This window comes from Diceros bicornis, chromosome 1 (genome assembly GCF_020826845.1).
Source record: "Diceros bicornis minor isolate mBicDic1 chromosome 1, mDicBic1.mat.cur, whole genome shotgun sequence".
Taxonomy (NCBI): Eukaryota; Metazoa; Chordata; class Mammalia; order Perissodactyla; family Rhinocerotidae; genus Diceros; species Diceros bicornis.
Window position 1 is genome coordinate 35420199 of NC_080740.1, and position 18332 is coordinate 35438530.

General features: G+C 39.5%; 2 protein-coding genes across 3 annotated transcripts in view; one reads left to right on the plus strand and one right to left on the minus strand.

The window, feature by feature from the left end:
• The first annotated feature begins 4247 nt into the window (after window positions 1-4247).
• Window positions 4248-13452, plus strand: SRP19 (signal recognition particle 19). Of its 2 annotated transcripts, none has more exons than XM_058538575.1 (5): window positions 4248-4368; window positions 4983-5058; window positions 7371-7442; window positions 7535-7646; window positions 11527-13452. In XM_058538575.1, the coding sequence occupies exons 1-5, from the start codon at window positions 4328-4330 to the stop codon at window positions 11727-11729; spliced, it is 504 nt and encodes a 167-aa protein (XP_058394558.1). In that variant the 5' UTR covers window positions 4248-4327; the 3' UTR covers window positions 11730-13452. The 2 variants fall into 2 exon arrangements, with proteins under 2 accessions (XP_058394558.1, XP_058394567.1); XM_058538584.1 differs by lacking the exon at window positions 11527-13452 and adding an exon at window positions 9801-10338 and having other exon boundaries at window positions 4253-4368.
• A 2287-nt stretch (window positions 13453-15739) lies between these two features.
• Window positions 15740-18332, minus strand: part of REEP5 (receptor accessory protein 5) — a 36856-nt gene continuing 34263 nt past the window's right edge. Inside the window, exon 5 of the mRNA XM_058538598.1 lies at window positions 15740-18158. Coding sequence (XP_058394581.1) covers window positions 18109-18158 — 50 coding nt within the window. The 3' untranslated portion in view covers window positions 15740-18108. The remainder of the gene's footprint in view (window positions 18159-18332) is intronic.

The following is an 18332-nucleotide window of genomic DNA, read 5'->3' on the forward strand; positions in this document are numbered from 1 at the left end:
AAATAAATGATATTGAGACCAAAAAAACAGTAGAAAGGATTAATGAAACAAAGAGTTGGTTCTTCGAGAAGATAAACAAAATAGACAAACCCTTAGCCAGGCTAACTAACAAAAAAGAGAAAAGGCTCAAGTAAATAAAATTAGAAATGAAAGAGGAGAAATTACAACGGATACCATGGAAATACAGAGGATTATAAGAGAATACTATGAGAAATTATATGCCAACAAATTGGACAATCTAGAAGAAATGGATAAATTCTTAGACTTATACAACCTCCCAAAATTGAACCAAGAAGAAATGGAGAATCTGAATAGACCAATCACAAGTAAAGAGATTGAAATAGTAATCAAAAACCTCCCAAAAAATAAAAGTCCAGGACCAGATGGCTTCTCCAGTGAATTTTACCAAACATTCAAAGAAGATTTAATACCCATCCTCCTCAAACTATTCCAAAAAATAGAGGAAGATGGAACACTTCCTGAATCATTCTATGAGGCCAACATCACCCTGATACCAAAACCAGACAAAGACAATACAAAGAAAGAAAATTACAGGCCAATATCGCTGATGAACATTGATGCAAAAATCCTCAACAAAATATTGGCAAACCGAATACAACAATATATTAAAAAGATCATACACCATGATCAAGTGGGATTTATACCAGAGACGCAGGGATGGTTCAACATCCGCAAATCAATCAACGTGATACATCACATCAACAAAACAAAGAATAAAAACCACATGATCGTCTCAATAGACGCAGAGAAGGCATTTGACAAGATACAACATCCATTTATGATAAAAACTCTCAATAAAATGGGAATAGAAGGAAAGTACCTCAACATAATAAAGGCCATATATGACAAACCCACAGCTAACATCATACTCAACGGGGAAAGACTGAAAGCCATTCCTCTGAGAACAGGAACGAGGCAGGGCTGCCCACTCTCACCACTCCTGTTCAACATAGTACTGGAGGTTTTGGCCAGAGCAATTAGGCAAGAAAAAGGAATAAAAGGAATCCAAATAGGTAACGAAGAAGTGAAACTCTCACTATTTGCAGATGACATGATTGTATATATAGAAAACCCTGAAGAATCTGTTCGAAAACTGTTAGAAACAATCAACAACTACAGCAAAGTTGCAGGGTACAAAATCAATCTACAAAAATCAGTTGCATTTCTATATGCTAATAATGAGCTAACAGAAAGAGAGCTCAAAAAGATAATACCATTTACAATTGCATCAAAAAGAATAAAATACCTAGGAATAAATCTTACCAAGGAGGTGAAGGACCTATACAATGAGAACTACAAGACATTATTGAGGGAAATCTACGATGACATAAAGAAATGGAAAGATATCCCACGCACGTGGATTGGAAGAATAAACATAGTTAAAATGTCTATATTACCTAAAGCAATCTACAGATTCAATGCAATCTCAATCAGAATCCCAATGACATTCTTCACAGAAATAGAAAAAAGAATACTAAAATTTATATGGGGCAACAAAAGACCCCGAATAGCTAAAGAAATCCTAAAGAAAAAGAACAAAGCAGGAGGCATCACAATTCCTGACTTCAAAACATACTACAAAGCAATAGTAATCAAAACAGCATGGTACTGGTACAAAAACAGACACACAGATCAATGGAACAGAATTGAAAGCCCAGAAATAAAACCACACATATACGGACAGCTAATTTTCGACAAAGGTGCTAAGGACATGCAATGGAGAAAGGAAAGTCTCTTCAATAAATGGTGTTGGGAAAACTGGACAGCCACATGCAAAAGAATGAAAGTGGACCATGTGCTATCGCCATTCACAAAAATTAACTCAAAATGGATCAAAGACCTGAAGGTGAGACCTGAAACTATAAAACTCATAGAAGAAAATATAGGCAACACACTATTTGACATTGGGTTTAAAGGAATCTTTTCGGATGACATGCCTACCCAGACTAGGGAAACTAAAGAAAAAATAAACAAGTGGGACTTTCTCAGACTAAAGAGCTTTTATAAGACAAATGAAACCAGAATCAAGATGAACAACCAACCAACCAGCTGGGAGAGAATATTTGCAAAACATACATCTGACAAGGGGTTGATCTCCATAATATATAAAGAACTCACACAATTGAACAACAAAAAAAACAAACAACCCGATCAAAAAATGGGCAGAGGAAATGAACAGACACTTCTCCAAGGAAGATATACAGATGGCCAATAGGCACATGAAAAGATGCTCAACATCACTAATCATCAGGGAAATGCAAATCAAAACAACACTAAGATACCACCTCACGCCCGTTAGAATGGCTATAATCACCAAGACAAAAAACAACAAATGTTGGAGAGGATGTGGAGAAACAGGAACCCTCATACACAGCTGGTGGGAATGCAAATTGGTGCAGCCTCTATGGAAAACGGTATGGAGATTCCTCAAAGAATTAAAAATAGAGATGCCCTATGATCCAGCCATCCCACTACTGGGAATCTATCCAACGCACCTGAAATCAACAATCCAAAGAGGCTTATGCACCCCTATGTTCATTGCAGCATTATTCACCATAGCCAAGAAGTGGAAGCAACCTAAGTGTCCCTCGACTGACGATTGGATTAAGAAAATGTGGTATATATACACAATGGAATACTACTCAGCCATAAAAAAAGACAAAATCGTCCCATTTGCAACAACATGGATGGGCCTGGAGCGTATTATGTTAAGTGAAATAAGCCAGAAAGAGAAAGACAAACACTGTATGATCTCACTCATATGTGGAATATAAACCAACACATGGACAGAGAAAACTGGACTGTGGTTACCTGGGAAGTGGGGGTGGGGGGTGGGCACAAGGGGTGAAGGGAGTCATATATGGGGTGATGGACAAACAAAAATGTACAACCCAAAATTTCACAATGTTAGAAACCATTAAAATATCAATAAAAAAAAAAAAAACTACACTAAGATATCACCTTACACCGTTAGCATGGCTATAATCACCAAGACAAAAAATAACAAATGTTGGAGCAGTTGTGGAGAAAAGAGAACCCTCATTCACTGCTGGTGGGAATGTAAACTGTGCAGCCTCTACGGAAAACAGTAGGGGGTTCCTCAAAAAATTAAAAGTAGAAATACTTTATGATCCAGCTATCCCACTACTGGGTATCTATCCAAACAACCTGAAATCAACAATCCAAAGAAGCTTATGCACCCCTATGTTCATTGCAGCATTATTCACTATAGCCAAGAAGTGGAAGCAACCCAAGTGTCCCTCGACTGATGACTGGATAAAGAAGATGTGGTATATCTATACAATGGAATACTACTCAGCCATAAAAAAGACAAAATCGTCCCATTCACAACAACACGGATGGACCTGGAGGGTATTATGTTAAGTGAAATAAGCCACAGAGAAAGACAAACACTGCATGATTTCACTCATATGTGGAAGATTAACACATGGACAGAGAAAACAGTTTGGTGGTTACCAGGGGGAAGAGAGTTGGGGGGTGGGCACAAGGGGTGAAAGGATGCATTTATACGGTGACTGACAAACAATGAGGTACAACTAAAAGTTCACAATCTTACAAACTATTAGGACATCAATTTTAAAAATCACTTAAAAAAAATCCATTTTTGCCAAGATGAAAGCAAGCTGCTGGACCCAGGAAATGATGGTTCGAATCCCAGGCACAGACATATGCACCGCTTATCAAAACCATGCTGTGGCAGTGTCCCATATAAAGTAGAAGAAGATGGGCACAGATGTTAGCTCAGGGCCAATCTTCCTCAGCAAAAAAGAGGAGGATTGGCAACAGATGTTAGCTCAGGGCTAATCTTCCTCAAAAAAAAAAAAAAACATAAAGGGCATTTCCTTGCCTGCCCTAACAACCTGCTCAGAACTACACAGAGTACCTGCAGCACACAGCCCTAGTCTAAGGTGGGGGTAGCTAGCACTATGCAAACTCCAAAGGAAATTGAACATGAAGGAGGGTTAAATTTTAACCCCATTTTAGCAACAGCGCATGCGCGCGCAACGCCTGGTTTTTGGGGAGATTTGAGAAGGAAAGAAATTAGAAACTTGCGTGAGTCCTCTCGCGAGAAGAGAGGTTCGAACGCCACGTCAGAAACTAGAGATCCTGGCGCCGAGCGACAAGTGCCGGAACGAACGGACGGTAAGAACCCGCTGACGCGTGGGCGCAATGGAGGGCAGGACTTCCGCCGGAAGGCGGGGTGGTCCGGGAAACCACAGAGCCGGGTGCCGGCGGGTTTTCTCCCTGCAGCTCCGCGGCTGGCGCTGCGTGGGCCCGGGGGAAGATGGCTAGTGCCGCCGCGCGCTCCCCGGCCGAGCAGGACAGGTGGGTCCTGAGAAAGGAAGGGGCTTCCTGTGAGCCCGCGGGTGCTGCGCCGCCTTCCCCAGCCTGGGCGAGGCCCGCCGCGGAGCTCGTTCCTCCGGGAGGCGGGCAGCGCCGGGCCCTTCGCGGGGTCCCTGCAATTCCGACCTTAAAAGCTCGGGGTTTACCGGCACGCGACACAGAGGACCCTGGGTGCCACGTGGACCTGACGTTAAGTAACAGAATCGCAGTGAGAAGTCTGTTCCCTAACGCCTGTTACGTTCAGAACGGCTCGCGTGGGCCCTCAGTCGTCGGTGCCTCCGACGCGGTCCTTCCGTGAGAGCGGGCCCCACCCTCGGGAGCTTGACAGGCAGCTGTGTCCGGCGGAACAGCTACGGCGTTGCTTGCTTGCTTTTTTTTTTTTTTAAACATTGTCTAGCGAGTGATGTTTTTTCCATCTAAGGTAGTAAATTAAAGTTTGCTTTTTAAGTAAATTAAGTAAACGGGAGGCAATTTAAAGAAAAAATATTAAGCAAGTAATAATGTAGGTGTACCGGCAATCCTGTGGATGATGAATGAATGAATTTTTGGAAATACCTTCCGCTCAAGTGATACCAGCTGTGCCTTTTCTGTGGCAGGTTCATTTGTATCTATCCTGCTTATTTAAATAACAAGAAGACGATCGCGGAGGGCAGGCGAATCCCCATCAGTAAAGTAAGCGGGCTGGCGGCTCGGGCCTTGAGGGGTTGGGGGAGGTGGTAATGTTAGGGCCGCAAAGGCCTCTTTGACTTGACTGCTTTGTTTGGGGCCTGAGGAGAACAGCAGCCAAGAATTGGGGTGCTTTCCTTCATATTGGTGAAACCAGAAAGGCACTAATTCATAGCTGAAGGAATTTTTTTAAGTGGTTCTCCATGAGCCTGTGTTTGAGAGAAGTTGGACGGGGGATTGTAGGTTTTGCACGTGTTTGTTTTTTTTTTTTTTAAACGAAGGTTCTGACGATCTTCCTTCCCCTTAATAAAAGAAGCCAAAATTATGGCATTGTACAATCTAATGTCCAGAACGCAGTTTATTGTTTAAACAAGACTTGCAGAAAATTTCAGACATGTTGAGTTTTATAGTTTTATCACCATTGTCTTCCTTTTTTTTTGAGAGAGAGGTAAAATTACTTTAAAGTTAGTACTTTTTTTTTAAAAAGTAGGGTGTTATAGCTTTAAAAGACATGATTTCTCCCTTGTGCCGTTTGAATAGGAAAACCCAAGTTCTTAGTTGCCTGGTGGCTTCAGTTTGGAAAGTGCCTAATGCCAAGTGAAGGGTCTTTGTAGCTTTTTATCCTCAAAATCGATGTCATATTCTATTTTTTAAGAGTCATTTACATTTTGTAATCTAATGATAGATTTAAGGTAGTGTGGCCTGAAGCAATGCATTGTTTTTGTGTTATTCAGTATCTCCCATTTTGCTGCCTAAATGTGTAAAGGAAGGCTTGGCTGCCTCAGGGTAAAAGAGAAGATGCCAAAGCACTGGTTCAGGATGATGCCTGCCCTCACGCCACTGTGACAAAGGCCTCTGGTAGCAAGCTCTCAGATAATGCGGAGAACGACTAAATTGCTTTTAACTTTATTGATATATAGCATACATAGACAAACATGTTAAATCTTAAGTGTATATCTTGATTAATTTTCACAAAGTGAGTACACATGGGTGTAACCAAGCACCCAAATTAAAAAAAGAAAACATTACCAGCACCCATGAAGATTCCTTTATGTCCCCTCCCAGTCACTGACCCCTCCACATATACTCACAAGATAGCTACTGTCCTGGCTTACAACACCAGCGATTATTTTTGCTTGTTTTTGAGTTTTATTTAAATGGCATTATACACTGTGTACTTTTGTGCCCATCTTTTTTCACTGAACTTTAAGCTTATAAGACTTATCCACATTTTTGAGTGTAGTTTGTTAATTCTCATTGCTCTGTAGCAGGGTTTCTCAACAGGCGCACCATTGATATTTTGAGCCTGATAATTCTTTGTTGTGGGGCTGTCCTGTGCATTTTAGGTTGTTCAGTAGCATCCTTGGCCTCTACCCACTAGATGCCAGTGCCCTACCCCACCCTAGTTGTGACAACCAAAAATGGCTCCAAGGGGGCCAGCCCAGTGACGTAGTGGTTAAGTTCGCAGGCTCTGCTCCTGCGGTGGCCTGGGATTCACAGGTTCGGATCCCAGGCACGGACCTACGCACCACTTATCGAGCCATGCTGTGGTACGCATCCCACATATAAAGTAGAAGAAGATGGGCACGGGTGTTAGCCCAGGGCCAATCTTGCTCAGCAAAAAGAGGAAGGTGGGCAACTGATGTTAGCTCAGGGCTAATCTTCCTCACCAAAAAAAAAAAAAAAAAAAAAATGTCTCCAAGCATTGCTAAATGTTGGTTAGGGGGCAGAATTGCCCTGCTGAAAACCACTGCTCTGTGGTATTGCATTATATGAATATACCACAGTCCATTCTGTTGATGGATAATTGGGTTGTTTATAGTTTGGGGCAATAATAAACAGTGCTGCTGTGAGCATTCTTGAACTTGTCTTTTAATGAGCATACTTTTACGTTTTTCCTGGTTATATACCTAGAAGCAGAATCATACTGCCATAAGGAATGTATATGTTGAGTTTTAGTAGATACTCCCGCAGTTCTCTCAAGTGGTTGTGTCTGTAATGGTTACTTAACGAGTATTCACTGAGCACCTGCTGTATCCCAAGCGTCATGCCAGGTGCTGGGGATATATTGCTGAACAACACAGTCCTTGCCCTGGTGAAGTTTATGTTCTCTTGGAAGGGAAGTGGAGACACAGGTATGAATCAGTATTATTCCCACGAATTTTAAAAATTACAATTGAAATAACTGTACCTAGTGAAAAAAGAAAGCTAGGGTTTTGGTATGTCTCGATCATAGTATTTGAAATGATTTACACAACAATATAGCAGTGTCCACTTAAAGCTAAGCTGTTTAGTGTTTTTTGTTTTTAACTGTTCAGGCTGTTGAAAATCCTACAGCTACAGAGATTCAAGATGTATGCTCAGCAGTTGGACTTAACGTATTTCTTGAGGTAAGGAGTGGTTCTTTCTTTATTATTTCCCATACTCATTGATGTAATAACTTTCTTAAAGCCTGTTTTTATTTATTTTTTTTTAATGTTAGAAAAATAAAATGTACTCTAGAGAATGGAATCGTGATGCTCAGTACAGGGGCAGAGTCCGGGTCCAGCTCAAACAAGAAGATGGCAGCCTCTGTCTTGTACAGTTCCCATCACGTAAGCTTTTTTTAATGAATGAACAAAGTTTGGAGATAGATTATTCTTCTGCACTGCAAAAAGCGTTCTAAAACTGACCTTTTGAAAGGTAAAAATCATAATTTGCGTTTAGCGGATTAATTTAGAGACAGGACTACTGCTGATGGAGGGAGGTGAATGGTGGTTTTCACTTCAAGTCAAGGACTTCTTTGAGCATGTGATGAAACCTACTCATCGTTTCTCCAAAAAAATTGTTTTGTTAACATTTTATAAACCTCTGGAAGCCTGTCATTGTTCCTAGGTTAAGAGTGTAAAATTATTAAATGGTCAGGTGTTAATTGCCATTTCAGGTCCTAGAGACCCTTGAGGTCTGTTAATAATTTCTATCATTAATAAATCTAAAAAGCCATGTTGAGTGAAAAAAGCAAGAGATATGCATAATGTGGTACCACTTAGGTAAAAAATGCAATATATTACCATTTATTGATGTATGTATAATATTGTTTATTGATATTATATATGTAAATGTTTTTGAAATGGACTGGTCTACCAGTCTTAAGATAGTAGTTAACTAATGGAGGAGGGGGTGGGGAGTGGGGACAGGGGGTGATAGTCAGAGAAGACTGTAGTATTATCTCTGGTGTTTTGTTTCTTAAAAACAACAATAACTAAACAAACTTGGACATGAGTATTCCAAAATATTTATTCTGGGTATTGGGAAGATGAGTATTTATTTACATGTTATTCTTTTTTTTTTTTTGTGAGGAGGACCAGCCCTGAGCTAACATCCAATGCCAATCCTCCTCTTTTTTTTTTTTTTTTTTTTTTTGCTGAGGAAGACTGGCCCTGGGCTAACATCCGTGCCCATCTTGCTCTACTTTATATGGGACGCCACCGCAGCATGGCTTAACAAGCAGTGCATCAGTGCGCGCCCGGGATCCGAACCGGTGAACCCCAGGCTGCTGCAGCAGAGCACGTGCACCCAACCGCTTGTGCCACTGGGCTGGCCCCTACATGTTTTTCTTTTCTGAATTTTTATTTCTAAAAAATTTAATTTTCTGAGGCCGGCCCAGTGGCACAAGAGGTTGGGTGCGTGCGCTCCGCTGCGGCGGCCCGGGGTTTGCTGGTTCGGACCCCAGGCGCGCACCGACGCACTGCTTTGGCAAGCCATGCTGTGGCGGCGTCCCATATAAAGTGGAGGAGGATGGGCACGGTGTTAGCCCAGGGCCGTCTTCCTCGGCAAAAAAAGAGGAGGATTGGCGGATGTTAGCACAGGGCTGATCTCCTCACAAAAAAAAAAAAAAAAAAAATTTAATTTTCTAAAATGTAACTATTAATTTTTCTTCTTGACACAATAACCCCCAACTGACAATTGTTTTTAGTTCAATTAAAATAGTTGGGTTTTTATATACCAAAACCTGTCAGGATTGGTAGATATTTCTAAAAACTTAAGATTCTGACTTGAGAGACAGGTACTGTATTCCAGTGTTTTTTCTTCTCTTTGACATCCTCCTATACTCTCTCTTAAAAGTCAGAAGACAAAAAAAAACAACTTTTGATTTGACCAGTAAATAAAAGAAGTAAAAAGTACAGTTGAAAAGATGTTGCTTCCTGTTTCCAGTAAGAAAATAGTAAGAAGGTAAAAAGAGAGAAAAGCTGAGGGGCTTGGTATAGTGAAAGCAGATACTGGAGCTGGAGGGGGTGATTGGTGCACAGAGCAGGGGTACATGTATGCGTAAGTCATCTGGGCATATGAGGAACGTCTTTTGTAGCTTAATGTCATTGGGTTCTTGTTAAAAGACTAAGCGGCCCTGTGTTTCCGTAGCTTAAGGTACAATGGTATCCTGACCCTGTTTCCAACTTGTTAGATTTAGATATATTCTCCTTTGCTCTTCAAGTCAATTATTAGGACCAAGACCAAACTTTTTGTTTCCAATAAAGTGTTTTAAATTTTGCTTTTGTTCATTTAAATATTTCAGCATTGTTCTCAATACATTTTCTCCAGCAAAGGCCCCCACTTGAGTGAGTCGTTGTCCTCATAGTCGTTTAATTTTTTTTAATCCTTCTCATTTTCTTGATATGGTGATGATTCCTTGAACTTTATGATTTTCAAGTTAATGACCTTCTATGTCTTATTTCTTAAATTATACACTAAGCCTAACTTCTGGTTCCTAGGTAAGTCTGTAATGTTGTATGCAGCAGAAATGATACCTAAACTAAAAACAAGAACACAAAAAACAGGAGGTGGTGACCAAAGTCTTCAGCAAGGAGAGGGAAGTAAAAAAGGAAAAGGAAAGAAGAAGAAGTGACCTGGTATGAGAATATGTGGTACTACTGTAAGAGACATGATTGGAGGCCACTAATTTGTGTGGGAGAGAAACACGTTTTTTGTTTGCATCATTGAACTGAACTATGAACAGTTGTGCTGCCCAGCTTCAGCATCAAAGTTGACAGTGAAATGAATTTACATCAGAAGTTTGCATCTCACTCTTATGCAGTATAAAAGAAAATTCTTTTGCCTGTCAATGCAGAGTTGTTGTGGAAGAAAGAAGCATATTTTTAAATGGACAATGGACTCTATCTACCATAAGTTACTTGAAAGCCCTGTGTGTTGTCCTCTGTGTAACCATGCTTCAGATAAATGAGTTTAGTAAGATTTAAAAATACACATTTTGTTCACCTTTTAAGTTAATGAAATAAAATTTGAAATTGACTTTTGTAGCTTTTGCTTATGAACTGATTAATGTCAGTAGAGGAAATAGAATAAAATGGGTACTGGAAGCTTAGTGTCAGCCTGAAACTAAAAGAAAGTGGTTAAATCCTCTGAGGTCTTTGAACAACCATATCATATTCTTATAATCAGTTATTGTAATTGAATTGTTTGAATACTAGTTTTTTGACATATGGAATGTCCTGGAGTTTAAGCTTTGGATTTACTTATTTTTTAGGCTTAAGAACCTTATTTTAATTGGAGTGCTAAAATTACCTATGCTTGAAGACCTTGAGATAACGCGTTTTTCAAGAAACTAAATTGGATTGGTGATTCTGACTTTATTTCAAAGCACTGTTTCTGAAAGTGGTAATTTTGTGTAAAATTTAAGAGAATCTCTATTCAGTCGTATATTTTGTCTACTGAGCATCTGTTGGGGAACTGCCTTCTCTAATTCCATATGCATCTGGAAGGGCTATTAATTAGAGGACTGCATCCTGACCACAGGATATGACCCAAGTGAGGCCAGTGGATTATTTCTCAGAAATTTAAATCTAGAGTAGAAACACAGGAGTACAGATGGTGATGGGAGCTAAGATATCTAATGGTCTACAAATTTAAGCTGTCCTGTATTGTTCTTCCTGAGGCCTGGCTTAGCTCTTCTATGAATTCTGTGAGCTACCTCATATCCTTCCAGTAAATCCCATTTTCTGTAAGTTTTTATTGCTTGAGATCGAACAGTTTCATTTGATTACAAAATAAACCCAGAATTTCAGAGCTTTAAATGGGGTTACACACCCAGGCTGTATGAATGTGATCCATTGATGTGCAGGAAAAAGTACTAAGAATTTCTACTTATTTTTTTCTCTCTTTAACAATTTCTGTTGTTAATGTTTTATAGTGAATATAATAGTATAACAGTTTATATATTTGACTTGCAAATAAATATTGGGGCAGTATGTGCAAAACATGATTCAGAGCAGCCCTCTTGGGGAAAGTGTATCACTTAGGAATGTGTTTGGCTATGTAACAAAACAATGAGGGACTTAGGAGGTAATTTTTTTCAAATAACATGAAATACAAAGGTTATTATAGGTGTTGGTTCAGCTGCTCAGTGATCCCCTCTTATTATATCTTTCCATTCCACTATCCATGGCATGTTTCTAACATCCTTCTAATTGTTGTCTCAAGCTTATAAAAGGGCTGATAATGCCAGACATCACATCGGAGTTCAAGACAGAAAGAAAAGACAGCTGTGCCAGCCACTTCTATCCCCCGTTAAAGGAAAGCCAAAAATCTCTCAAAATCCCTCCCAGCCAACTTTCACTGACGTCTCATTGTTGAGAAGTGTGGCACATGTCAATCTTCAGCTGCAACGGAAGCTGGGAAAGTGAATATGTAGCTTTTTCAGTCCTGATAGTAGAGGCAGCCAAGAAGAAAGTAGTTGAGAATGGATATTGGGGCAGCCAACTTAAAAGATTTGTGATAGAAAGATGACTGGAGTCTAAAATTGTTTTAGTTATGGGGCAATAAGGATTGTCAAAAAAGGTTTCATAACTATTTTCGTAACATTGTATTCCTGTTTCTTCTCATTGTTGCAATCAGTGCGTAATTGCCCTTTTCTTTGCCAATCAAGTGAAAAATGAAATCTTTCCAAAGAGCAAGATTGAGCATTTATTCATATGTTGAAATGCCATTTGTATTTATTTCAGTGAATTATGTTCACATCCTTTGTCCACTTTTTAAGGCCTTTATTATTAATATTATACTTGTACATAATTTAAAGAGCCAGCTAGTTTTAATAGTTTCAGTTTTAGGCATTAACTTCTGTCTGTAGAAGAGGACCATTTAGTTTTCCTTCCTTTACCCCCAACACACGCATGCATGCCTCCCATCTTCCCTGCTACCAATATGTTTCATAATTTTAATCACTACTCCGTTTACATTATTACTATACAATCCATTCATAGCTGAGCATGTAGTACCTTTGCTACTCAAAAGTGTGGTCAGGGGTCCAGCAGCACTGGCCTGTCTTGGGAGCCTGTGATAAATGCAGAATCTCTGGTCCCAGCTCAGAATTGGAATGCATTTAATCTTCCCGAGGTGATTCTTAGGCACACTCAAGTGTGAGAAACACTGACGTATGCTATGGTTATTGCTGTTTTCTGGACTTATGTTTCCCTTGGGTCTAATTATTTTTTTCTTTCATTTGCTTAGCTGTCTTCAATATCACTAACTCAACCCAAGTTATCAGTTGTCAAAATGTCCTTTCAAAAGAGTTTGTTCACATTAGGTAGTTTATTAATTTCATCTTAAAGAAGTCTCTTCTGGAGCCTTTTACCTGGCTCTCGCCTCTACTGGTTACCCTTTAGGCTGAATGCACAGCTTGACTCGCTTCACTATCCGGAGTGTGACTCACTTCACTGCTTGGCTGTTGTGGATATCCTGTGTTAGTGTATCCTACCTATCCTCCTTTTTGGGTTACTTCCTTGTTCTGTGTAGCCCATTTTCAGGATCTTCCTGAGAAAAATGCAAGGGAGGTAAATGTTCTTAGACCTTGCGTGTCTGGAAGTGTCATTTCTTATCCTCACAGTGTTTGGCTGGACCTAGAATTGTAAATCACTTTCTTTCAGAAGTTCAAGGGCATTGCTTCATGGTCTTCTGTTACAGCTGAAGGCAAGTCCAAGCCATTCTAGTTCAAGATCTTTTGTGACCCACATTTTTCTTGTTGAAACTCACAATATCTCAGTATTCTGAAATATCACAATAGTGTGCTTTGTTTGGGTCTTTTTTTGTCCATTGTGTTGGGTACCTAATAGGCCTTTTCTATCTGGAAACTTGTGTTCTTCAGTTCTGGGAAATTTTCTTGAAAATTTCATTGATGATTTTTCTCCCCTTTCTGATCTTTTTGGAACTCTATTTGAAGATTGGGCCTGCTGGATTAGTCCTCGAGTGTTATCTTTTTATCCTCTTATTTCCATTTCTTTGCCTTTATGTTCTATTTCCTAGAATTCTCCAGCTTTATCTCCCAACCCTTCTATTGAATTTTCCATTTTTCTTGTATTTTCAATTACTGTGAGCTCTTTTGTCACCTGAATGTTTCCTTTTTCTAGCATTCTACTCTTATTTCATGGATATAATTTCTTATTTCTCAGAGAGTATGATTTATATTCTTTAGTTTCCAAGTTCTTTTTTTCTGTTTTTATTTTGATCCCTGTCGTGTTAAGCGGCTTTCCTTTGATTGATGGGGTTTTTTTGAGTGAAAGAACAGCTGATTGGAAGTTCTGAGCACCTAAGAAGGGCTTGCAGACTGAGTTTCACTCAAGGGATACCTGGCTGGGACATTTTTGGGGAAATTTTAAAGATAGAGGTGTTTTTTCTCTTAGGCTGATCTGCTTCCCCAGAGAGGAGCCTAACAAGCTTCCAGAAGGATAAAGGTCTGGGAGTGTAGTGGGAGAAGGTGGGGTGGGGGTAGTGGGTTTTCAGCATTTAGTTACTCAATCCTGTTTTTAATACAGCTTCCCTCCCTCAACTCTGCCTGTGTCCCCCACCCCAAAGATCCTCTGACTGTCTCCAGAGGATAAACCTCCAGTCTTTTACTTGGATGAGGAGAGGGTAGTTTTTCACCAACCCTCATTTTAGTTCCCTCCCGACATTGATTGCTCTTTGCAGTTATTTTGATATTGGGGGAGACTTTATAATGAAACGTCTTTACACAAAGAGAGACTAGGTATAGTAGGGAGAATAATGTCCTCCCTCCCCCCCCAAATCTGTGAATATGTTACTTTACATGGCAAAGGGGGGTTTTGCAGATGTGATTAAGGATCTAGAGCTGGAGAGATTAGCCTAGATTATCCAGGTGGGCCCAATGTCATCACAAGCATCCTTATAAAAGGGAAGCAGATTGGAATACTAGGGGGCCACAAGCCAAGGAAGCAGGCATCTAAAAGCTGAAAAAAGCGGGGCCGGCCCGGTGGCGCAAGCGGTTAAGTGCGCGCGCTCCGCTGCGGCGGCCCGGGGTTCGCTGGTTCGGATCCCGGGCGCGCACCGACGCACTGCTTGGTAAGCCATGCTGTGGCGGCGTCCCATATAAAGTGGAGGAAGATGGGCACGGATGTTAGCCCAGGGCCGTCTTCCTCAGCAAAAAAAAAAAAAAGAGGAGGATTGGCGGATGTTAGCTCAGGGCTGATCTCACAAAAAAAAAAAAAAAAAAAGCTGAAAAAAGCAAGGAAACAGCTTCTCCCCTACACTATCCAGAAGGAATGCAGCCCTGCCAACCCATTTTGGACCTCCAGAACTGTAAGATAACTTTATGTTGTTTTAAGCCACTAGATTTGAGGTAATTATAGCAGCAATAGAAACTAATATACCAGGGGAACTTACTAGCTAACACAAACTCCCAGACCTTGGGCTTCTTGGCCTCGTAGTCTCTACTAGTGGTTCTCAACCCTGGCTACATAGTAGAGTTTTTAAAGCGTACTGGGACCTGGGTATCACAGTAGACTAATGTCAGAACTTCTGGTACTGGAGACAGGTACCAGTAGTTTTAGAAAGCTCCGCAGGTGATTGTAATGTGCAGCCAGGTCTGAAAACCTCTGTATACTAAGTAAAGATAGCATTTACCTAGCCCAGTGATTTTATCTCACAGTGTGGTTCCTGGACCATCAGCATCACCTGGGAACTTGTTGGAAATACAAACTTTTCAGCTCTACCCCAGAACTACTGAATCAGAAACTTTGGAGATGGGGCCAGCAATCTATGTTTTAACAACCCCTCCCACCTCCAAAGAAATTCTGATGCACACTGAAGTTTGAGAACCACTGATGTAACCAAAGAACCTCCTTATTGCTCATAATTCTCTATGAGGTGTGTGTTATAGATTTTTATAAGCCCATATTGAGTAAGGAGTCAGAAAAACTTTTAAGAACATTCTCAAATAAATTTACTTTCCTGCTGTACTATATAGAATTGTAATATTTGATGGCGAAAGATCTGAATTGTATCTGTTATTCTAAACACCATGATTCTAGACATACAGACATGTAAAGGCAGATGTAGGAGATGGAGCTGATCAAAGCACACACTCTACAAGCAGCTATTTTTAATAAAATTCTCAAGTTCTTTTTGTGCTCTCTTTAAGGACAGAATGATTTGAGGCACATGTAAGAAGTGTTTACTACATCAAAATATATGCGATACATTATCTTATGTCATATGAGACTTGTGTGTAATGCAATATGTGGGTAGAAAGCAGTGGTTCAGATTTCCTTTAAATCTAGTGCTTATTGGTAGAAACTTCTTTTGGTTGGCAAGTTTTCTTTGCCGAAAGTCTTTCCTCTGATAGGTAGTAACCACCGGGGAAAATTACAGGCCAGGTGAGGAATAGGGTCAATAAACAGCAATGTTTAAGGTTCATTTATCTTTATTTACTTAAGATTTTGCTTAAATGAGTCTAGATTTTTTTTAAAAAGCCCCACAAAATAAAATGAAATATAACAATTAAGTGAGATAACAGAGTTTTATTTACATCCATTTCCATTTAATATATCACACCTTCAGGATAGGTGGTAACTTAAAGGCTATGCTCATTTTCTTCAGGCTGTGGGTACAAGACTCTGCCCAAGACTCTTGATCTGAATGCTTTCCAGGAGGGGAAGAACTGCTGTAAGGATTCTGTAACTTTACAAACCCCTGAAGTACCATTCATGTACAAATAAATGCTTGTCTTCAAATACTCTAGTCATGGCAATATATTTGGGAAATCTAAACTGACAGAATTGTTCAACTCATAACTTCTCCTGTCATTAATATGTATACTTCGACTGCTAAAAACAGTAACAAATGTCTTGCAGAATGCACTGTAGGAGAAAGCTATAGGGACAAAAAAATTGCACTCAATATATTTTCTTACTGTAGTAATGTTTTAAATGATAGTAGCCTGTTAGTTATGAGCAATAGTAACTTTTATGCCTCCCCATCTTGGCTCATATTCTGTATACTAAAAGTTATATATTCTGGATACTAACAATCTGATTATATATTCTGTGTACTAGAAGTTGCTAGTTTTCATTCTTCTGCCACCAAAAAAGCGTACCATATTTATGGGGAAAGAGATTTAAGTACTCCTAGAGGTACATTTTTTTTTTTTTATCTATGGCTTGATTTTCTCCCAATAACAATTGTTTGCTTTCTAAAAGCTTTTTTTCCCAAGGTAATTTTAACATAAGATGTCTTATGATCACTACTATTTTTCCCAGAAAAAAAATAAATGCCTTGATCCATATTATAATATTTGGGTGATATTGTCCCTTATTTTTGATATCTTCAATATTTTTTACATCATGAGACATCAATATGATCTTAGCTGTTATCTTTATTCGCCTTAAAATTTTTTTCACAGGCTGGATATTTAATCTTGTTTCATTATACTCTTTAGTATAGTCAGTTTAGTCTAATTCAGAAGGATCGTAGCAGTATGGTTGGTATAAAGCCCAGTTTTTCTAGTCTAGACAAGTTGTCAAGGCCTCTATAAGCTATCTGCCTGATCAAGCTGTCGACAATAATTTTAACTTTTTTGTTCTGTACTTGAACTATGTAGTTAAATGCAATTTATTAAAACAAAGCATAAAGATGAAGGCATTTAAACGGACTACAAATGATTCTGACTTGTAAACTAGAGAGGCCTCATGTGTTTGACCTTAAAGACCAGAGAAGGCGGTGAAGGCAGTTTGACTTAACCACTGCCTACTAGATTATAGATTATATCATACTTCCTTTCATTCTTCCAGAATTGCTCTTAGAGCCTGGTTAGCATGTAGTTGCTAATGATATAAAAACAAGAACATACATGTAATCAGAGGTGGGCAAGTCTCTGGAGCCTCCTTAGACTGGGAAAGAAACAAGACTAAACCAACATGTTATTCAGCTCTGACGGTGAAACCAGGGATGGTTTCCATCATTGCATCTTAAAAACAGACAAATCTAAAGCTTATAAGCAGATTTTTAAAAGGCCACAAGACAATATTACTCTTCTACAGGGCACTGGGAGCTGTAGATGACTAATGTGTGTGGCGTCTCTGCATTGATCACTAAAGGGACTGCTTCACAAAGCTGTTCTGGTATTCAGCTGCTACAATGTCAGGGAAACAACCAGGCCAACCTCCATTCAACCTCATTTACCTTAACTGTTCATTTGAAATATTACTCATTTGTATTAACTTTCTGAAGCATTATTTAGCAGATCACACCAGCACAATGGAACTTGCAGCTTTTGGCAGGTGCTCCCCATGAGCATTATACATGTTATAGTCAGACAGTAACATTTCCCTACGTATGTGTATGCACAGATGCATTAAAACCATTTAATACAAAATTGTACATTACCTGAAGTAGAACCTTAAAGAGTATCCTAAAATATAAGTACACAGAAAATGCATGCAGAGAGCCCAATGAAGTACAAAGCCTGTGGGATATATAATTTTAACTTTATATTTCCTGCAGGATGGTAACATATGTCTTTTCCTACCCAGAGGCAAAATATATTTTCCAAAGATCTGGACACTGCCCATTGCATTAAATTTAAATTAAAATGCTCCCTTTGTATATAGACAGTAAATGTAAGCAAAAAAATTTATAACACATTCCTTTTTTCAATATATCAAAAATGTTTCCAAGACAACATTATTAAAATGACTATGCCACAGTCCCTAGTATAACATCAGGCTCTAATGGGAAGGTACAGAGAGGGCAGACAGGTTCCATCCAGGCAGGGGTTTAGGTGCTTTTCTTTTCGTCGCCCAGTAAATTCACGGCAGCTTTCTTGGCTGTTGGGAGGAAAGAAAATTGTATCAAAGCTATTTGCAATACAGGTGCTGTGCCTAATGCAGCTACTAGATAACAGCTTGGATGACTCATGTGCGGAGGAGAACACACTGAGGTTTGTGGTCAGGGCTAAGAGTTTCCAGGAAATGGACAAGGGACCTCTTCAGAGCACAAAT

Coding starts and splice junctions, on each gene's coding strand:
- SRP19 (XM_058538575.1), top strand. CDS start 4,328: ATGGCTAGTGCCGCCGCGCGCTCCCCGGCCGAGCAGGACAG. Junction 4,369..4,982: donor TCCCCGGCCGAGCAGGACAG/GTGGGTCCTGAG, acceptor TTTCTGTGGCAG/GTTCATTTGTATCTATCCTG. Junction 5,059..7,370: donor GGCGAATCCCCATCAGTAAA/GTAAGCGGGCTG, acceptor TTAACTGTTCAG/GCTGTTGAAAATCCTACAGC.